The sequence below is a fragment of the Liolophura sinensis genome, chromosome 6 (assembly GCF_032854445.1).
Source record: "Liolophura sinensis isolate JHLJ2023 chromosome 6, CUHK_Ljap_v2, whole genome shotgun sequence".
In the NCBI taxonomy this organism is placed as follows: domain Eukaryota; kingdom Metazoa; phylum Mollusca; class Polyplacophora; order Chitonida; family Chitonidae; genus Liolophura; species Liolophura sinensis.
Window position 1 is genome coordinate 61,929,072 of NC_088300.1, and position 20,217 is coordinate 61,949,288.

At 38.9% G+C, this 20,217-nt stretch overlaps 1 protein-coding gene across 2 annotated transcripts; it reads left to right on the forward strand.

The window, feature by feature from the left end:
• Positions 1-2,770: 2,770 nt before the first annotated feature.
• Positions 2,771-15,793, forward strand: LOC135467808 (uncharacterized). Of its 2 annotated transcripts, XM_064745671.1 has the most exons (17): positions 2,771-2,869; positions 3,924-4,001; positions 4,256-4,343; positions 5,121-5,171; positions 6,186-6,221; positions 7,164-7,222; positions 7,665-7,717; positions 7,925-8,052; positions 8,786-8,887; positions 9,723-9,802; positions 10,372-10,530; positions 11,091-11,197; positions 11,586-11,666; positions 12,143-12,249; positions 12,983-13,083; positions 13,870-13,953; positions 14,786-15,793. In XM_064745671.1, the coding sequence occupies exons 1-17, from the start codon at positions 2,787-2,789 to the stop codon at positions 14,868-14,870; spliced, it is 1,482 nt and encodes a 493-aa protein (XP_064601741.1). In that variant the 5' UTR covers positions 2,771-2,786; the 3' UTR covers positions 14,871-15,793. The 2 variants fall into 2 exon arrangements, with proteins under 2 accessions (XP_064601741.1, XP_064601742.1); XM_064745672.1 differs by lacking the exon at positions 6,186-6,221.
• The last annotated feature ends 4,424 nt before the right edge of the window (positions 15,794-20,217 follow it).

Sequence of the window (20,217 nt, forward strand, 5' to 3'; positions counted from 1 at the left end):
TCTCTTGTATGCAAATATGGGCGTGCATTATATATATATATATATATATTAAATTAAATCGCCACATTGGATATAAGAACAGTTGTAATCAAAGCGAAGCTGAGATACATATTTTATCGACAACTTACATTGGCCTAATATCATGGTACAAGATTAGAATACTGATTTCACTCATTCGCCGAGAACGTACCTTGCGCCTTTCCAACATCACTGAAAACTGTTGACTTCCTCCCTTTTGTTTTTCGTACTCTATAAACTTTCTTAGTTCTTTGTTGGTTTCTTTTAAACGTCGTTTTTGGAATTGACCTTGCGATTATTGAGCTGGAACGTCCATCTTGGTTGACGGTTGGTATACGAGTGTTTGTTTCGATGCATAGATTCAATGATTGCTTGCAGGCTTTTTTCTCTGGACAGTCTTGTTTTTTTTTCTGGCTGATATTATATACTTGTACCCATATAGTTTCCCTGATGCATGGCCTTTTCTTTGTTGACAGCTATTAACAAACAGAAAATATTTTTGTTTTTCATTTATAAATTAAATGTTATATTTCTGACAAAAAATTCCGACTAGGTGATAACATTCACAACCCATATGGAATTTTTTTCACTATATAGACCAGCCAGTAATAAAGCAGATCTTTATTTCAGTAGATGTATCATATTTACAAATCACATTCTTCTTTGATAACATACCTTTACAAACCTTCATAAACATGAATAAAAACAATCCTCTTTCAGTTTGTACAGCAAGAATTGTTATGTTGATGACATAGGCCTACATGTAGGTCTGTATAAGGCTCTGAAATTGAAGATTTCAGAAAAGACCCCAAGTTCAAGCCTTTGGTTAAACTGGGGCCCGTCAAATTAAAAAGAAAAAAAAACCCAAAAACCCCCTAGCAAATGAAGTCCTTGTCAACTAGGCCTATATTTAGTAGACTATAGTCCTAGTTATAGATTATAAAACTTTTACAGGTCCCTATATGCAATGTAGGCCTATATGGATTCACAAGTTCTTCTATATTTAGTTTGATTTCATTTTAATATTTCTTGTACCCGCACATATATGGATGAAAATTACATTTTCTTCGTTTAGAAAATCTTTAACCTTGGTCGGCATAGGCGTGTTCGGTGTATACGTGCGAGCTCCGGTGGATGAACATGGGCATGTATAGGCCTGTAAGAAGCACAATTTGTTGAAATACTTGTTTCAGAGCCACTTCCCTTTCGGATATCTTGGCCTGTCAAATCAGCACCTTATTAATGGAAGTACACTTTTTATTGATACATGCTATTAATTTCGCGCTTTCCAATCCCTAGTGTCTATATGTGAAATAAAACATGGCAAGTTGTGCTTTGCCTGCCTTTATCGAACTCTCAAATCATCTGAAACTAGATGATTGGTTGAAATACATTTTTGTAGCCAATCAAATGTCGTTGTGTATTGTTGACATGAGATGATCAAGAAACACGATGCCGTGCCAGACGTGGGTAGTTTTATATGGTAATTTATTATTATCAGATAACAAACTGACTTGTAATTAACCTTATAATCTTACAATATCAATCTCTTTGCATAATTGACATGGGGTTGGTGCAACCGAAAACATCTTGTTAAACATGTGTGACGGACTCATTCGTGTGTCGAAAACTGGCCCCTATGTCAGTGCATACATGTCCTCAAAGTTAATCCTCTGTTAGACGCAAAACGACAAATATTTTTCTTTGTCATTTATCTTTACAGCGCCCTTTTTGGGGAGTAACGACAGACATACTTGCCAACATTTCTCTAGGAAAAATAATTAGGGAACTAGTTTTCCAGTTATGACTAGCATTGCTAAAAATGGGACAGTTTTTGTTGCAGACAACTTGAAAATTAATAATGCTTGTGTTTTGTTACCACCATATTTATGATGAAAAAGAAATAAATATAGGACTACTGAAATATTGCAACTGCTTACTTTTAGTTACATTAGTTACTTCAGTTATTTTGAATAACAATGCAGCAAAATTGGAATAAATTAGATGAACAAACAATAGTGCATGTGTCAATGCTGCAAAATGGTATGACTTAGTATAACAGACTTTGATTAAAATCTTTAAAAAATAAATAATTAAAAACAAATGTAATAGAATTGACTTAAGTATTATCCTTGTGGTTTCATCAGTTTATAATCTGGGAAACTTTTTTTCTTGATTTGTAGGTCACTTTGTAGTACAAAGATGTGGTGAGTTGAATCTGTTGATCCCGGGAGATTTGTCGGTAATGGTTTTGTCTACTCTTTGATGAGAGTTTTTTCTCATCGTAGACCACATATAAGCTCTGGATTAATGAGGTCAGATGTTTCAGTCCAGCTCTAGTTGTTTTTGCCATGAGTTTATAATAGGTGTGGCAATGGTTACAAAGCTGGTGAGGTGTATATGTCATACAGTTTTCCTGCACTCATAATATCAGTGCTGTTCATCATATAAATGGAATATTCTTAGGCAAGACATTAAAAGACTTCAGTGAGATTCAATGAAAGACTTATTTGTGGATTGATATTATACATGTACATGTATAGCGAAGGTTTAAAGTATAACAAACATGATCTCCTTTGATATGAACAGAAAATTGGGGTCATATTAGTTTTCGATTTTGATTATTTTGATGGGCCGTTTTGATTTAATTCTAGTGCTTGTTAGTAGTCAATTTTGATATTGATTGCTGGTCAATGGTGGCAGCATGTGAGATGTTCAGGTAGTATTTATCTTGACCTTGTGATGTTTCCTAGGACTGACTGTCTGACATGGAGAACTATGAGACTGTGTGTAAACTGGGGACGGGGGCCTGTGGGTCTGTCTCCTTGGTCAGGAACAAGACTACTAAACTGTAAGTCAGAGGAAGTCAGAGAAGTTTTTGGGCCATTAGTTACTTATGTAAACTCAGATATTTAAAGACATTTCAGGTCACATAAAACCCTTGATAAGTTTTTGCGACATTTAAAAGAAAGTTCCATAATTTGTTTGATTTCCTGATCACACATTGCTTCCATATTTCTAATCAGAGTTGCAAGCTTTGCTAATTGTTTTATCAGATACGCTCTATTGTACAGCAACGTTAATCGCCATGGGCCAGATCAGACAAAAAGGTGATGTAAGAAATTTTGTCGGTGGAGGTCGACAAGTTTCTGCAGTTGGAGGGAAATAATGCTGCTGGCTGATTGTCTCTGATCTGGCAGGCTTTATATCTGCCTGTATTTCACCTGAAAATAAGCCATTTCAAGGAACCCATTTTGCTTGATTGTGAATGATCCATCCACCTCATAGGGCCAGATAAAAGTTTTCTGTGAACGGTTAATTTCTTATCAGAAAAACGTCTGATGTTGGTAACAAGAGTACCATTTTTACATGCCAAACTTTATGTGAAATACACTAAAGCAGTGCAAATTTCCAGAGAAAGTGCGAGTCATACTGGAATTGTTGTTTGTGCTTAGAGAAGTAGCAATTTTCGCATGTCAACATCATGAAATAAATCCGCCTCTACCATGAAATAAAGCAGTGGTTTCCAAATACATAAGATACTGGATAGTATACATCTGAAAGTTAGTTTTATCCAGTGACAGAGGTATTATATTCTATAGGACTGGCAGATTAGTAACTGAACAAATTTGCCATGAAGTGGTTCAAATTTTACTGGACCACCAGAAAAATCAAACCCTGTATATTGATGTTAAAGTTGTTCAGCTTTTAGTCTTAATAATGAAATCTCTCTGGCAAATCTTAATCTTTATGAAATGATAGTACATGTTATTATAAATGTCTGGTACTGAATTTGGCTGGTTACTGTGGTATTATCTACCTAGCTTATTTGAATGTACAGGACTAGGCATACTGGATTTTAGGGTTGAACTAAGCACCTATTGACCTACTTCTGTCTGTTGTAGTTTGTGTGCACTGAAGATGATCCAGTTGGATAAGTCCAAGCGAACCAGGACCAAAGAAGCTGTTCTCAAGGAAGCAAAGTATAAAACGATTTCCTTTTGTATTCATAATCCTCACTTTTCATGACGACTTTTCATCTGTATTTGTTTGATCAGTGATAACAAGAATGGAGACACTTATTTTGTAAAGTACATGAAGTAATGCTAGGTCATTTAAAATTTATTATTTATGTGTGTGAAATGAATGTTACTGTATGAATATTGTATTACATGGATGGAAAGACAATGTCTGTAGCACTCGTGCAGTATTTCGATAATAACCTTGTTTTTGACAGGATTCTTGCTAAACTAAAACACCCCCACATTGTTTCCTACCATGAGTCATTCTTTGATGCTGATGAAACATATCTTTACATTGTGCAGGTATGTTTGTTTTATTTTTCTATCATTATTTTGAATCTACTCATTGTTAATGCATAAATGTGGGAAAGTGATCATTTTTTAATGATAATTTGATGTTGAAATAACACATTAGTGCTTCGTCAAAAATTGAGGTACCGGTACATATTATCAGATTCATTTTATTTTTCAGTTTGAAAATGAAACTGGATGTGAATTTAGGACAGCTACAAGAGTGTTTTTGTCAACTAGATCATGCGTTGAAACGTAAATGTAGACAGTACCATTTGGCAGTCTGAGAGTGAAGTGCAACCAATGTGTAAATGTGGGAATAACGGCCACATAAATGGATTGAATGTATGTTAGGTCATGTTTTCTAAATCCCAATATTTAAGTCATGTGTTTATATTTGGCCCGGCTTTGATTGTTTCTTTGTTTATTTATTTATTTGATTGGTGTTTTACGCCGTAATCAAGAGTATTTCACTAATACGATGACGACCAGCATTATGGTGGGAGGAAACTGGGCAGATAACAGGTTGCTAACAGACTTTCCAACGTACTGCCAAAGAGGAAGACAGCATGAGCTGAGCTGAACTTGAACTCACAGCGACCACATTGATGGGTCATTGCATCGCATTGGCCTGCTAACCCTTTCAGCCAAGGAGACCCCTTGATTGTCTTTGAATTTAGAAAAGAATACACAGCAGTTTTTGTGGCCTATATGTATGTCACACCACTTTCATACAGGCCTTGACAAAAGGTTTGCAAATTTTGAGTACAATCTTTGTGTTTTAATAAGGACTACTGTGATGGAGGCACTTTGGAAGATAAAATGACAGAGGCTATCAAGGTATGTTTCTAACTATTATCATATCTCGTTTATTATTACAAATATTTAAAGAGCTACTTTGGTGTCAAAACATCTTTGTCTTAAAAGGAAGGTGAATTGATAAAAGACTGGGATAGTCTGAAGTGCTTTCCTAAATTGTGAAAATATTGCAGTGAATTAAAACCGATATTGTTGTCAGAGTATACATAAACAAAAGATTTCTGTCCCTTTCACTTTGCCTGGTGTGACGTCACCCATGAACACATGGCGTCATCAATCGCTGACGTATAATCCACAAATGACACTGTCCTTTCAAATGTCCTTGAGGTCATCTCAGCATGAATGCCTTACTCAATGTCACATCTGCTAGATTCAACGTCATACAGGGAATATTATCACGTCACGTCAGGAAAATTTTACGGACACAGCTGAAGATTTTGTTTTTCAAGGAATCTTCAGTTAGGTATATGGGTTAAATAGTGTTATTCATCAAAATCATATTGAAACATAGTGTTAGCCTTACTCCGTAAGATTTCTTTCATATCTCTGTAATATTTCTACGCACTTTGTATTCTGACCAGAGTGGCACTTTAAGTGATGTGAAAAAGGTTTCAGTATTTCCTGTCTATTGATACTTGTACAAGTAGGATGTTAAGGCCAACTTGTTATGAAAGCGAGCACATGATTTTACCTTTTCTTTACAATTTGTGTTGTGAATGCTATCTAGTTTGTTTTGTTTTTTAATTCTACTAGGAGAGTTCAGTTGTCTACCTTGATCAAGTATTTATTTATTTATTTGATTGGTGTTTTACGCTGTACTCAAGAATATTTCACTTATACGACAATGGCCGGCATTATGGTGGGAGGAAACCGGGCCAAGCCCGGCGGAAACCCACAACCATCCACAAACTTTGGTCAAGTAGGTTACAGGGATATCTTCTTCAAGGATAGATGACTCTGTAATTTACAGGCAAAAACATGTGACTGTTGATTACTGTGACTGTTATCATTTGACTACTACCTTCTGTATTTCAGAAACAGACGAGCCTTCCAGAAAAACAGATAATGCATGTGGGTGTTCACGTATTTGTGTACATATACATTACCATTGTTTCTGGGTCTTAAAGGAAAAGACCTCTAAAAATAGAAGTAGGTATCATAAAATAGACCACTTAAAACTAGACATAAATACTCTTTCATTTATGTTTTTTAAGATTTTTGTGAAAAGAGACAAAAGAATTCAAATATGAACCATACTATCAGAGTTCAGGACCTCTGACATCACATGAAGTGTTATTAACTCTAATCATGACACTGAATGTTTAGAATAACTCTTTTTACCTATGAGATTACTGGTAAAATATTCCTGAAAATTCCTTTCTTCTGGTGAACATCGGGCAAAAAAAATGATGTGACGTCAGAATTGTTGGATACCATCAGTGTGGCTCATAAAGCCCAGCATAGTACTCAGATATTTGAATGCCTTTCAACACTCTTAAAAAAATCTGAAAAAATAAATGAAAGTATTTTTGTGCGTTGTTTTCAGCTGTCTGTATGATGAACCTTACTTCACATTTTAGCTTTGGTTTACTTTAAATTTTGGAATCCATACATTTTAATTTATATAATAATGTTCTGTGGAAATATGTAGGTACATTTTTAGGAAGAGCTCAAACTAGAGTTGGTACATGGATGATTACTAGTGATTACTTTTATATGTGGGTAGACATCCAGCAAGGGAAGGGTCGGCTGCGGCTTAAAGTCAGAAAGTTTGTCAGTTACCTGGCGAAGGGTGGTGGTTTCCCTCTGGGATTGGCTCAGTTTTTTCCACCCATAAACCTGACTTTCTTTGTACATGTACAGATGTGATTTACAGTGTTAAGCTGCAATCAAATAAATTAAAAAACAGATACAGTTCTGAGGAATATGGTAACATACTCATGGAGGGTTCTTTGTGTTTTTGCGTTTTTTTTTTTTTTTTAAATTATCCTCTAGGTTTTGATCTACTTGCAGTGGTTTATCCAAATTGTCATGGCAGCTCAGCATATGCATTCCAACAAAATTTTACACAGGTGAGCAGCCTGAAGTTGGATATGTATAAATTAATACAATTTAATTAGATTTGTATTTTATCAGTTTTGATGATCATATTTACCTGTGCTGTATGCCTTGCATTCTGGTATATAAGATAAATGAACAACAATAAAAACTTGATAATATGGTTTGAATCAGGTAACGTGAACATCATGTCAATGGCAAAAGAACAACTAGTGCACTTGCTGGATTTCCATCTATTTATAATATAGTCAAAATATTTTATTGGCTAATGATGTTACTTGTGTATTGGTGATAATATTGGTGAGCTAGTAATTGACCCTGAGATCAGTTAGCCATGTTCTCAGCTTAGCTTTCACATTAACCACTCTGAATGGTCACATTCACTAAACTGGAACTAACTTTGGACATCATCCAAGTGGTAATATTCATGATGGTACTTCTTGAATCTGTTTCCAGAGACTTGAAGTCAGCCAATGTCTTCCTGACCAAAAAGGGTGTCGTGAAGCTGGGTAAGTTGCCTTGTGCGTACTATAGCTCATGTGCGTTATGAGTCTTCTTCTTTGTTGTTTTCTCTGAGACAAAAATTTTATTGGAATAATATCAAGCATATATGGGTGTGAAGTCTGAAGAATATGTAGATGAGATTCCATTTGCATTGTACAGTTTATGACTTATTATGACTCAGTTTTGTCCTTTTTCTATAATGGCATCTTTAGGTGATTTTGGGATCTCCAAGTCGCTGGACACAACAATTGAAATGACAAGCACAGTGGTGGGAACACCATGCTACCTGAGCCCTGAGCTCTGCCAGGACATCCCGTACAGCTCCAAGTCTGATATCTGGGTAAGTGAACTTGTCAGCCAGGAAACCCCATACAGCTCCAAGTCTGATATCTGGGTAAGTGAACCTTCAGCTAGGACATCCCATACAGCTCCAATCTGATATCTGGGTAAGTGAACTGTCAGCCAGGAAACCCCGTTCAGCTCCAAGTCTGATATCTTGGTAAGTGAACTGTTAACCAGGACACCCCATACAGCTCCAAGTCATATCTGGGTAAGTGAACTGTCAGCGGTGGCATCCAGTACAGCTCCAAGTCTGATATCTGAGTAATTCAACTGTCAGCCGGGACATCTCATACAGTTCCAAGTCTGATATTTGGGTAAGTGAACTGTCAGCTAGGACATACCATACAGCTCCAAGTCTGGCTGATAACTGGGCAAGTGAACTGTCAACCAGAACATCCCATACAGCTCCAAGTCTGATATCAGGGTAAGTGAACTGTCAGCCGCGACGCCCCATATGTCTATCATGTTATCTGGGTAAGACTTCACTTTACTCTTGACAGTCTTGGTACTGGCAATGAGGGGAAAGGCCATATGCTGTCCTAGTGTCAAATGTAAAGATGTTGCTGGCATCATTTAGTTCTTACACGTGTGTTGTGTGTATATGTATAACATGGAACAGCATGAAGGAAATTATGATTATCTAGCTGTGTTTTCGTGTACATCTAGAGTGTCACAGTACCTAAACAACCCACGTCAGAGGGCCTGATGTGTATGTTTTATATTTTTTCTAGGCAATTGGCTGTCTGCTATATGAGCTGTGTGCTCTTAAACCAGCCTTTGATGCCCAGAATCTAATAAGCTTGTTTATGAAGATAGTCAAGGGGGAGTTTTCGGTGAGTTTACGAAAATAATGGGTGCCTAACATCCCTATGGAGAAAATTAAAGTGCCCATATTGTTCAACTCACTGTTATGCAATAATGGGCCAAGCTAGGTTAGTTGACTCTTGTGACCTTGGTTCAGTATTATATATCATGGACAATATGGGACTTAGCACTTCCTCCAAAGGGGTGTTTTCAAAAATGTTGACCTTGTACTCAAATTCATACGAAAGGGTAATTTTCAGTGCAACTTACGCACATTTCTAATGTGGGTTTGGAGACAAAACCACTTTGGTAGCATGAACAAATTTCAGGGCTTCTTAAAAAGTATGATAACTTTATCAGTCTACACCCTATATTGCCTGCAGAATATGCTTGAATAAACACCTTGCAAACATGCGAAAAGATTGAAGAATTAGACTATTTTATGCTTGCAATGCAGCACATTTTGATGCTTCCACCCCTATAATAACTGTAGTAATAATAACGGTACATGATGATAATTATTTATTTTTTTCATTATTGCTGGACACATTACTGAAGAATTTTTCACATTCAGTGGCAATCATTTTTATGAAAACCAAAGGGCGTGGGAGAAAGCACTGACCTTTAGCAACTTACTGACACGCTCCATTATGTGTGACATGCTGATATGCACACCATGTTGGTGGAAGACATGCTGTCTTCAGTGACTGGGCAAAAGACCAAAATGAGCGCCATCAACTGCTTATTATCACCGAGAATCCACAAATTCTCTGCCCATAACCAGATGATATAATGATACACGGTTGTAGCAGTGGGCACCTGTTAACAGCCTGCTGGGATTGCAGTGTACTGTGTGTGTTTCAGCCTGTCCCTGACCAGTACTCCTCTGACCTGAGGGACCTGGTGGGTTTTATACTGAACAAGTCCCCAGAAGAGAGACCCAGGTAAACAGCATTGTAGTGCTTGGTGATGGACAGCCAGCATGATTTTGATACTAGAATTCAATACCATCCACAGACAGAAATTGAGGAGAACAGAATTCAGCTGATCTGGATTTGAACTTAAACTGAAGCATTTTTTTGAATAAGAATACGTATACATGTACTACCAACTGGGCTGAGGAAGAATACATGTACATGTATAATTAAGGATGTTGATATGAATCGTCCTGCCTTCACGCAGTTGTGGTAGTTGTAATGACTGTTATTTTGCCATGCACCTCAAGTATCCCCGTCCCCATACTTTAATCAGAGTCAGATACAGACAGTTAGGAACATTTAATGTGCTTTTCTGTAATTCTTTGATTATTTATATGTCAGAATGTATTGTCACTGGGCCTTGACCTTTGGTTCTTAATTATTACATTTTACTTGCCTTTGCTTACAATGTCCCCTATGCATGTGGTATTTGTAATATTGAATTTTGCTTTCTGGTTATATTTAATATCATCATGAGCTGTTTTGCACAGTTTACTGCTGCCTTGTAACTACTGGTGTTTCTCTGTATCTTTCAGTGCCAGTGCAATCTTAAATCACACATTCATCCAGGAGCATCTGGCAACATTCATAGAAGAAAAAGAATATCTGCTGAAACAGAAAATCATCAAGGATAGCCAGCAGCAGTTGTCTCCCTTAGGCTCAGACCGTCTCACAGAAAATGTGAAAGAGCCTGGGTGAGTACTGTGTTAATTGTGTAGACATACATGTAGATATATAATTGTGTGTGTAATAAATTGTGTATACGCATATTTAATGCGTAGTTTTTATGTGAAGACACTGTTAGGCTGTTGATCATACGTACAAGATGAGGCTGAAAAGTTCTCAGTGTGAGATTCTAGTCATTCCATCTGCCTCTTATGTAAGTCACTAAGGAAGCTCCTCCTTATCAATATATAAAGTTACAAATCATCAAGATCATTACTCTCTGAGTATTTGAACGAGAAACATGCCTGTGTATGACAAATCTTCTTGAGTACAGTTACCTCATACTGAGAACTTTCCATTTAGAACTGTTGATGTTATCTACATAATCTTTAACCAGTGGTGGAGCATGCTGTTGTACGGTAACTTGTATCAACTGGCATGTTGTTGCATTACCTGTGCTTACCTGGAACACCCTTAACTACATACAGATAAATGCATGTTACAAATATAGCTGTACTTGTAAAGTTTTAGTGAATGATGGAGGACATTTTGTCTGTTTTCTAGCCTTTTTTCTCTTTCATCTTTTCAGTGTGAGAGCCTGTTCCCCCAACATCCACTCAGCAAGCCAACCCCCACCCCCTGAAACATCAGTGGTTACCTCAGACAGCGGGGTCGCTCTCGATGGAGCTGTAAAAGGTGAGTTTTATGATTGTAAATGTCTGTTTTGCAGTAGTGTCCATGGTGACTATGAGGAGATTTTCTGTTGGTGTTACCTTAGACGGACACTGATAGCTCAGTCAGTAGAGCATGCTTCGGGGACAGGAGATCCGTTGTTAATCCTGGATCAGGTCACACCTAAAATCTTAAAAGAGGAAGTCGTAACTTCCTCGCTTGGCATTCAGCATTAAGGGTACAGTGAAACGACTTGCTGACCTGTGTCAGTATAATGGTTTGGGTGGGTTGAATTACGTGCCTTCGGTTAGTTGTCTCAGTGAAGCAGCACTAGATAAAAGTTTACCAATGAGACCAGTGAGCCAGTGAAGCTTGTGAGTTTATTTCAGTTGCTTTGCCTCTCTGTGTGCAGGTGTCAAGGATGTAGAAGAGGGGATGCGTGATGACGGCTCAGATTATTCAGACGATTTTGACTCATCTGATGAAGAACCAGGTTAGTTTTTTTAGCTCACGTTTACAAATTACAGGCATAGTTTATGCCATACCATGACCGTCGATGTTGAAATCCAACAATGTTTAGATAAATGCTCGAGATCGTATCTTAAAAAATACTAAATGTATTGAGGTTAGGTATTGCATGCACTGTGTGTATATTAATTACCATCAGTTATAAAATTCATGGCTTAATCCCTTGTTTGGTTGTGCTAAGATCAATGTTAGAGGTGGAATCACTATAGATATTTAGCTTACGCTGTGCACAATAACATGACAATAACAATAACAGTTCCATTGTTGATGGGTTACTTTTATATCTGTTTTTGCCATAAAATGTAATTTTTTCACATTATCAGTTGACTGTGTAAATTTTAAAAGGCAAGCATAAAAAGCATAACTTTCTCGTAATGAGTTAAATTTGGGCTTATTCAGGTGGTGTTTTGACCAGTGGTTAACATTTTTTTATGTCCTCAGAGGCAAAGGCTATCCCTGACCCAGGATCATGTGATTGTCCAGTGGACGTGTCCGGGCTCTGTGAGGAGTATGATGATGATTTTGAGGAGGATGACTCTTTTGCTGAGGTATAGTCAGAGTGTCTGCTTCAGTTTCTCTGCAGAGGTGAAAGTCTACCGGTGTATATTTATTTATTTGATTGGAGTTATACTCTGTACTCAAAACTGTTTCATTTTATATGATGGCAACCAGGATTATGGGGGGAGGAAAGGAGGAAACTGGGCAGAGCCCGGGGAAAGAAGCCTATAGAGGGGCAGCCCTGGGGTGTTAAGACCAAGAAGATTGGGGATAGAAATATATACAGGACATGGTATGGCCCTTGATGAATGGGGTCACTGTTCAGATCCAGCTCTTTCTGTTTTGGCTGCATTTACCCTGGAGCCACTCACCAACTGGTTGCTGGAAATTCCAGTCCAGCTTGACTTCCTCTCTGGCCATATTTCATATATGTGGGATGGTCTGCTAGCAACCTGCGGATGGTCGTTCTGCATGGTGTCCTCCCACCATAATGCTGGCCGTCGTATAAGTGAAATACTTAAGTATTGGGTAAAAAAATTGCGTTGGTAGTACTTTTGTGAGTGAAATATTTTGCCACTTAGAGAAGCCCTTGTGTAAAATCACAAGAAAAGATTCTGTTTCCATTTTCCTACATGTACATGTAAAAAAAACTTACAAAGTTACAAAGGTAAGATAAAAATAAAGTCTGCTATCCAAACATCAAGCAGTTTGATGATATTTGAAAGAGATATTTATGTAAATCTGTGTATGTAGATCTAAATATTCTGATGAGTTTTGTTTCAGGATTTGGATGACATTGTCAGTCAAGCTAGAGAAGCCCAGGGTGTGGCTGTAGAAGATGAGTATGTTGTGGATGAGGACACAGACCGCTGCAGTCTGAGACAGTAAGACTGAATACTCACTGATACTAACACTCTCGGGGGCTCCGTGGTTGAGGGGTTAGCGTGCTAGAGCAGTGCAATACTTGGGTGCTGTTATCTCACCAGTGCTCAGTCCAGCTGGCTTCCTCTCTGGTTGTAGGTGGACAGGTTTCCAATAATCTGCGAATGGTGGTAGGTTTCCTCCGGTCTCTGCTTGCTTTCCTGCCATCATGGTTCCCTATAATGGCTGCCATGTATGGGTGAAATATTCTTGAGTATGACATAAAACACCAGTCAAATATGTAAATAATTACTAACCCACACTGTTACTGTATTGTTATTTGTTTTTTTTTATTCGTCTAAAGGATCAGGGTGTGAGGTGTAGCTTTGTTTGTACTGTATGAGAGGGAGGAACAAAACAGTCACATACAAAAAAAATGTCACTGCTGAGGCATGTGCTTTGACCTGAAGGAAACTATACATTGCTAACATAAATATTAACCTGATCTCACCCTGTAACTGGAGGGTTTCTGACCCTGGGGCCCAGAGTTACTGTCTATACAGTAGTCTATCAGAAGGGCAGAACAATCAGAAATAATAGTAATTGTCTGTAATGTTAGGGCCAGAGAGCAGTATTTAGCTCTGAGTGATCATGTCACGAAGCTAAAATGATGACATAAACATGTACATGTATGAACATGGTTTCAGTAAGATTTACGTGTAGTTTGTGCGGTGGAGCCCCGCAAGTTCTTCATGTATGCTACCCTTATGTTTTTCGCTGACGCATGACATTTCTCGTTGTTCAAACAGGCAGTGGTATAATGTCCTTGGAGAAGAGAAGTTTGAGGAGATGAAGAAAATCGTCTGCAGTGAAATATCAAGTGATGGCACAAGGTAAATATAATCATGGGGTAAAGGAACATTTTTACATGTAGTTGATCCTTTCTGTCAGCATGTGGACATATTTGTAAATACTGTTGGCGCACCATGACAAAATCTCAAAGTAGGTAGATACAATAACTAATAGGTGTCCTGTGGTGAAAATTTAGACTGAAGTTTACTTGTACCAAGAAAGAACCAAAATATATGCGTAGAGGTATGTCTCATGTTTCTTCAGAGACTTGCTCAGGCTTAGGGAGGGCTTACCATTCTATACCGTGTGATACAGTAGACTCTTTAGGAATAGTTTCTATTCATTTTTCCATATAAGTATCTGTATAAGTATAAATTTACTGCATTGTAGCGAATAGGGATTTTGTGTTGAGCTTTTTAGGTTGTTAAAAGGCAATTCTGAACAGTTTTTTGGAAAGTCACATGCTGGAGTTTTCATCATTTACCGTCCAGAGGCGAGTGCTTTTCTCTCTCCGTAATGGACTGCTGACTTTTAAGGGAAAATATTCTTCATCATGATGTTAACTCACAACCAATACATTGAAACAAAAGAAAATTGTAAATGCTAAATGCCACAGATTTTCAGCGTCTGTACATGTATATTGCATACGTGTTTTCATGGGCTGTATGTATTGGTTGTGTATTCTCACTGCTGTCATCTGTCTAGCCTATTGCTGACATAATTTAAAAAGCATGTACTTCTCTGTACCTGTAACAGCATTAAACAATGGCAATCAGGTGTGAAATGTCTTAGCTGTGTTTAATTAGAAAGCAGTAACAACATTAAATGTTCTTCATGGTGAAATAGGGTAAAGAAGAAATGTGTATCTTGCAGATTGAGTGTGCTACGCCGTGTTGGGGAGGATAATGCTGAGGTGTGTTACCTGACGTGTGATGAGGAGAAGGAAGATCTTGGCTGATTGGTCAAACAACAGGTGCAGTGAGGAAACAACAGATGCAGTTAGGATATACCATTCTAACACTTGATCTTGTATTCACTGACAAAATGCATATGTATACCTAGTGTTATTTTTTGTATACATTCACCTTGTGAATCATGTTTTATTCATACATGTGATGTTACAAATTTGAAAAACATCTGAAGTGGGAAAGGGGTAACAGTATAAAATTCATGCATTTTTCTTAAAATGGAAATGATTTCATTTTAATACCCCACAATAACTTAACAGTTACAAATAGAGAGGCATATTTTTCCACTCAAGTTGCATAGGTGTGTTTATGTGTGGCATTGTGAATATTGGTGTATGGTTAAGGCCATACTTTGAATTTTGAAGATCTGATGGTTGAACTTTGTTATTCATTTGTGTAGTTCGTTTTCTGTGATAACATGTGACAGAACATATATATCCATCATATCAATATGTTGTTGTTGACAACAGTCAGCTGTCGTCACATTGATTTTCATTGATCACAAATTATAGGTAAGTGAAATTGAGGTGTATTTTGTACCTAAAATACTAGTAACAGCTTAGTGAAGTTTTCATACTGTTAGTTCTTATTTCGCTGTGCAAGGCCTCAATCTGTTTGCCTTTTGAATATTCATACCAGCACATAATATATGCATCAAATGAAAGTGTCTAGTATTGAAGATGAGTCCTGTTTTTGTCATGTGCTATGCCACAATTGTCATATTACACAACCACAACAGTGTGCACCAAAGCTAATTTTATAAATAGGGAGGTGATATTACATGTGACACTCCGTCCAATTTTTAAAACACATGTATTTTCCACCCATCCAATTTTTGTCTTCACCCAAATGTATTTTTCTTATGAAAATTTTAGTCCTTTTAATACAAAGGTGGAAATAAAAGTTGTGTATATACAGTTTGTTTTTGATTAGCTTTGAGTGTTATGTGTTTGTCTTCATGTTATGGTGGTGTATGATGGTGTATTCAGCATCATCACATGTACACTCTAGATACATGTAGTCATACATATCATGTATGACTGGTTCTCTCCTCCATTATCTTACAGGAAGTTTATCTCGGCTCTGTCAATGGGCCAATGTGTGGTCAGCCCACGTGTAGCCCAGGTGACTTGTGGGAACATGGTAGGTACCTTGTTATTTCCTCCATTATCCTATAGTAAGTTTATCCTGGCTCTGTCAACCAGCCAAGGTGTGGTCAGCCTACATGTAGCCCAGGTGACTTATGGGAACATGGTAGGTACCTTGTTATTTCCTCCATTATCCTATAGGAGGTTTATCCTGCCTCTTTCACTGGGCCCATGTGTGGTCAGCCTACATGTAACCCAAGTGACTTGTGGGAACATGGTAGGTAACTTGTTATCTCCATCATCTACAGGAAGTTTATCCTGGCTCTGTCAACGGGCCAATGTGTGGTCAGCCTACATGTCGCCCAGGTGACTTGTGGGAACATGGTAGGTAACTTGTTATCTCCTCCATCATCTACAGGAAGTTTATCCTTGCTCTGTAAACGTGCCAATGTGTGGTCAGCGTACATGTCGCCCAGGTGACTTGTGGGAACATGGTAGGTAACTTGTTATCTCCTCCATCATCTACAGGAAGTTTTTCCTTGCTCTGTCAACGTCCCAATGTGTGGTCAGCCCACGTGTAGCCCAGGTGACTTGTGGGAACATGGTAGGTAACTTGTTATCTCCTCCATCATCTACAGGAAGTTTATCCTGGCTCTGTCAACGGGCCAATGTGTGATCAGCCCACATGTAGCCCAGGTGACTTGTGGGAACATGGTAGGTAACTTATCTCTCCATCATCTACCGGAAGTTTATCCTGGCTCTGTCAACGGGCCCATGTGTGGTCAGCCTACATGTCGCCCAGGTGACTTGTGGGAACATGGTAGGTAACTTGTTATCTCCTCCATCATCTACAGGAAGTTTATCCTGGCTCTGTCAACGGGCCCATGTGTGGTCAGCCTACATGTAGCCCAGGTGACTTGTGGGAACATGGTAGGTAACTTGTTATCTCCTCCATCATCTACAGGAAGTTTATCCTTGCTCTGTAAACGGGCCAATGTGTGGTCAGCCTACAAGTAGTTCAGGTGACTTGTGGGAACATGGTAGGTAACTTGTTATCTCCATCATCTACAGGAAGTTTATCCTGGCTCTATCAATGTGCCAATGTGTGGTCATCCCTTATGTAGCCCAGGTGACTTGTGGGAACATGTTTATCCTTGCTCTGTCAACATGCCAATGTGTGGTCAGCCCACATGTAGCCCAGGTGACTTGTGGGAACATGGTAGGTAACTTGTTATCTCCATCATCTACAGGAAGTTTATCCTTGCTCTGTCAACATGCCAATGTGTGGTCAGCCCACATGTAGCCCAGGTGACTTGTGGGAACATGGTAGGTAACTTGTTATCTCCTCCATCATCTACAGGAAGTTTATCCTGGCTCTGTCAACATGTCACTGTTTAATCACCCTACATGTAAGTGGTTTGTGGGAATGTGGGGGGTAACTGACGGCTTCTGGGTAGACATGCTGTGAGTGTATTGAGAGAGAGCGTTGTGGGCAACAGTTGAGTTACTGGTGCATAGGCAAACTTTCACAGGTTAGTACCAAGCTGGGCCTTTCCTTGCAGAACCAACTGGTTACAGCTTGGTTATGCTCTGCTACAGCTTGACACATAATCAATCAATGTTTTGCAAACAGTAAACTCATGCAGGCCTGCAAATCACTGAACAATTCCAATGGGGAACTCGTGAAACTCTTTCTCGCCTTTATCAAGAGGGTCCAAAGCTGGGAACTCATTTGTTCTTTCCTTCATTATGTCACAATTATCGGTGTATGCATGCTCATAAAACATACTATATATGATGTACACAGGTACTGCAACATCACAGTGGGAAACGTTGCGTTGTTCTGACATTTGGACCGTCTGTGTCGTTTGTCCTTGAGTTTCCCCGAGGAAATTGGTTATTGATTTGTTACCAACTGGTAACAGTTTGATTACTGCTTTGTTTTATACATGGTAAAACATGTCTGTGACCACCCTAGTTACCAGTGTGTTAGTTACAGCCATGATAAACCGATAAGTACTGCGCCCTTCCGTGCAGTACCTCTCAGTTCAAAGCCTCAAACAGTTTGGTATCACCCTACATGGTGCTGATCAGTAACTAATTGGTAGATAGCGGTTTATTACAGCAAAAATGATTGGTTATCAACCCACCTTTACCAAGATGTACTGATCATTACCACACTGTGAACAGTTGATACTGTAGGAAAATGCCCAACTTGGTATCAACCTGTGAAAGTTTACCATAATACACCAATCAAAAAGATAAATCAGGAAGTCCTCTTAAGATGGAACTAGGGTTGTGGTCTTTATTTATATTCTGTCTTCGTTTTTAGTCTAGTGACTTGTTAAACGCCAAACTCCAGAATATATTTCTTATACGGCAGCGGTTATTTTCATGGATGAAGGTAAACTGAGCAAAGTACTGATATTTGCAGTATGCAATAGTCAAATGTTCACCACGCACAGATTTTCAAAGTCAGATCATACAAGCTTAGTGTAGGTCTATGTCCTGTTGGTGGAAATCAAGTGATTTCAGCAACCACCATACGCGATTACAGCTTGGTACGCTCTCGCCTGTGTAATTGTAACCAAAGCCAGAGAACAGTGGATGGAAGACCCCCAAACTCATCTAAATGCCAACAGCTCGTGTATCCGAGACGATACGTATTAAGACGACAAGCGCCTTAACCAATCGAATCAGAGAGACATTTTCATACCACATTAAAGTTTTGCAAAGTTTAAAACATTGTTTGAACGAAAAAGATTATACAAGTACATCCTACATCAATATTCGTTATAGGCGACCTTGGAATAGACATCCGCAAAATAAATTACGCGTTACATGAAGGAAACGGAAAACGCGACACTTTTGTCGCGTGGTGAGTATTTAACAGCTCTGCATGCTCTCATTTGTGTGTCACTGGATAGTCACATTTTAGCCATTGCAAACGTTCACCCATTCAGTCTCTATGCTTCAGATAAACAGGGGGTTTATATGCTTGCCGCAGGATTAACGCAACAAGACGTCGTTAGGCGGATGCATTGTCACAGAAACACCAGAAGCCAGAGAATTTTTCAGAACTTATTGGAACGTCCGCCCTCTGGACGGCCACGGGTAACGAGGCCTGCGCAAGATCGGTGAATTCGTTTGACGCACCTCCGAAACACTGACGTCAAACAGCCGTAGGAATCGCAAAAATCATTTCAGACCATCGTCGCATAAACCCACAAACTATAAGAGAAATTCGCTGTGGAAGATTGGGTTGCGCGGACGTTGACGCCACAAAATGCTCAACCAAGGTTGCAGTGGTTTCAGACAGCACGTCAGACGCCCTGCACATTGGTGGCGAAATTTACTGTTTACGGACGAATCAGGTGTCCACCTTTCCCATTCAGATGGTAGTCAGTGGTGTGGGGAGGTTTCACATTTCGCCACCGTACCCCTCTTGTTGTTGTTGACGGTAACTTGAATGCTGCAGTTTACCGAAATCAGATCCTTTAGCCCGTAGTCGTCCCTTTCCTGCAGCGTCATGGCCCCACATATCAGCAGGACAATGTTTCATCCCATACGGTTCGGGTGACAAGAGAATTTATGGATGCAAACAACTTTACTGTGGGCTCTTGGCTACTGAGCACGTTTGGGAAGAAATGAAGAGACACTTGAGACTGCAGCGACGCCAGCCCCAAAATGTTGACGTACTGGCTAGAGACCTAAACACGATTTGGGCGAAGATTCCGCAAGCATTCCATGTTCGTCGAGTGATTTCAATTAATGAGGTACAGATGCACAGAAACCATCGACGCTCGTGGTGGACACACCCGTTACTGAGCTTACCAACCTTCATTTTGACTCTTCCGCCGTTACAGACCTTGAAAACACTTAAGCAACCTGGCTCGAATAACTACTTTTGTCTGTTGATCTTCGACCATGAATAGAAAAATAGACAGTATGTATTCGAAAATGGAAGAACAATATATTTATATCTATGCACAGTTACTTTGTTGAGTGAGTATATATTGTCAATTCAAACAGGGGTATATCTTTTTTCTCTTAGTTGTAAATGACCCAGAATTAAGGACGACACACCTTGAGATCACTTCACGGACGCCAAGAACTCGTACAAGGGCGATAACTCTAAAACACCAACATCAACGTGCCAACTTCAAAGTGATCCACATATCATAAACTGGATTCATAAAGGAAAGATTTATTGGTGATAATATCCGCTTTACACTAGACATTTTGGAAA

What these genes read in the sequence shown, in the direction of transcription:
- LOC135467808 (XM_064745671.1), top strand. Translation starts at nt 2,787, where the DNA reads ATGGAGAACTATGAGACTGTGTGTAAACTGGGGACGGGGGCCTGTGGG. An exon ending in AGGAACAAGACTACTAAACT is followed by an intron (nt 2,870 to 3,923) that starts GTAAGTCAGAGG and finishes TGTCTGTTGTAG; the next exon opens with TTTGTGTGCACTGAAGATGA. An exon ending in TCCCCAGAAGAGAGACCCAG is followed by an intron (nt 9,803 to 10,371) that starts GTAAACAGCATT and finishes TGTATCTTTCAG; the next exon opens with TGCCAGTGCAATCTTAAATC.